Source organism: Cyprinodon variegatus, unplaced genomic scaffold (genome assembly GCF_000732505.1).
Source record: "Cyprinodon variegatus isolate N-32 unplaced genomic scaffold, C_variegatus-1.0 Scaffold750, whole genome shotgun sequence".
NCBI lineage: Eukaryota > Metazoa > Chordata > Actinopteri > Cyprinodontiformes > Cyprinodontidae > Cyprinodon > Cyprinodon variegatus.
Window position 1 is genome coordinate 61,891 of NW_015151203.1, and position 1,270 is coordinate 63,160.

The 1,270-nt window shown below is 44.5% G+C and overlaps 1 protein-coding gene across 1 annotated transcript in view; it reads left to right on the forward strand.

The window, feature by feature from the left end:
- The window catches only part of LOC107098131 (mitogen-activated protein kinase kinase kinase kinase 5-like), a 13,134-nt gene that overhangs the window by 9,010 nt on the left and 2,854 nt on the right, over window positions 1-1,270 (forward strand). Inside the window, exons 11-13 of the mRNA XM_015395616.1 lie at window positions 60-146; window positions 226-296; window positions 381-436. Of these exons, the coding sequence (XP_015251102.1) occupies window positions 60-146; window positions 226-296; window positions 381-436 (214 nt within the window). The remainder of the gene's footprint in view (window positions 1-59; window positions 147-225; window positions 297-380; window positions 437-1,270) is intronic.

Genomic DNA, 1,270 nt, shown 5'->3' on the forward strand with positions numbered 1-1,270 from the left:
CATTTCAGATTTAAAGAACTTTCAGAAGTTTTCCTTTAACTCTGCTTCCTTTTGAGCAGAAATGGTGAAGATCGTGGATCTGAAAGGGCTCCCCTCCAGAGAGATGGCCGCCGAGATATCCTTTGACTTCCGGATTGAAACGCTAGGTACCATCAGTGTTCTCAAAGTTGCCGTAAACCCGACTCATCTCTGCTGCTAGCTGAGTAACGCTGCGTCTCCCTGCAGTCTGTTTGCAGGACAGTGTGCTGGCTTTCTGGAAGCATGGCCTGAAAGGGAGGAGTTACCGTTCAGATGAGGTGATTATCTTCACACCAGCGGCCCGCCACGTCGGGAACCTCCTCGTTCATGTTCGACAGAACTGGTTTTGTTTTGTGTTTCAGATAACGCAGGAAATCACAGATGAGAGCCGAGTGTTCAGAGTGTTGGGAACAAACAGGTCAGTTCAATATGGAGGAAAGAAATCAATATGTGAGTCAATAAATGTGAATAAACTACATACATCCATTCGACATCTTTCCTCTGTGAGAATACCGGTTTAGAAGAATACACGTTACAAGGACGCCGCTAAGTCACAGATTGAGCAGTTTGATTAAACAAGTCCAACCCCTGACGGAGCTGTTACACTCCCCACCAGGTGGGGGCAGTAATGCAGCTAAAGCTGGTTTATAAACAGACTTTTAATTAGAAAAACGACAAAAAGGAATCATTTTAACAAAGTTAGAAAACCTTTGCCGAGTTCAAATCCAGCGGCTGCGTCCTCCTGATTACATCATAGCGCGGCGCCGAGGTGTTTTTCGGATTGGAAGACTTCTCGTAATGCGGCCGACAAATGCGTCTCTTTTTTGAAAGACGGGTCGATTTATTCTCCGTAGCCATGGATATCCCATGATTCATTGCAAGTCACAGAAAGCCGGCTGCTCCGTGCTCAGAAGAAAAGGGGAAATGGCGCGAAATGTTTTGGAAGTGCAAGTATGTAAATAGTTGAATGAAAATAGTTGTTTTAATGGTCATTGAGTCAGAAATGTGGCGGTAATGTTTGGTTTATCGAAAGGTTTTATCTGTTACTGTGGAAATGGGTTTGGCTGGAATTTAAACTCAGATTCCAACATCTCTAACCTGACTCCGCCAGATGGATTTGCTCTGCATATCCATCTGGAAACCTTCCGTTGAAGTAATTTTGGGAATGGGCGAAAATACTGGTTAGCTGATTGGCCTATGTTGGTGATAGACGGGCCAAATAAACCAATCAGATCAACGAAGCATATGACGT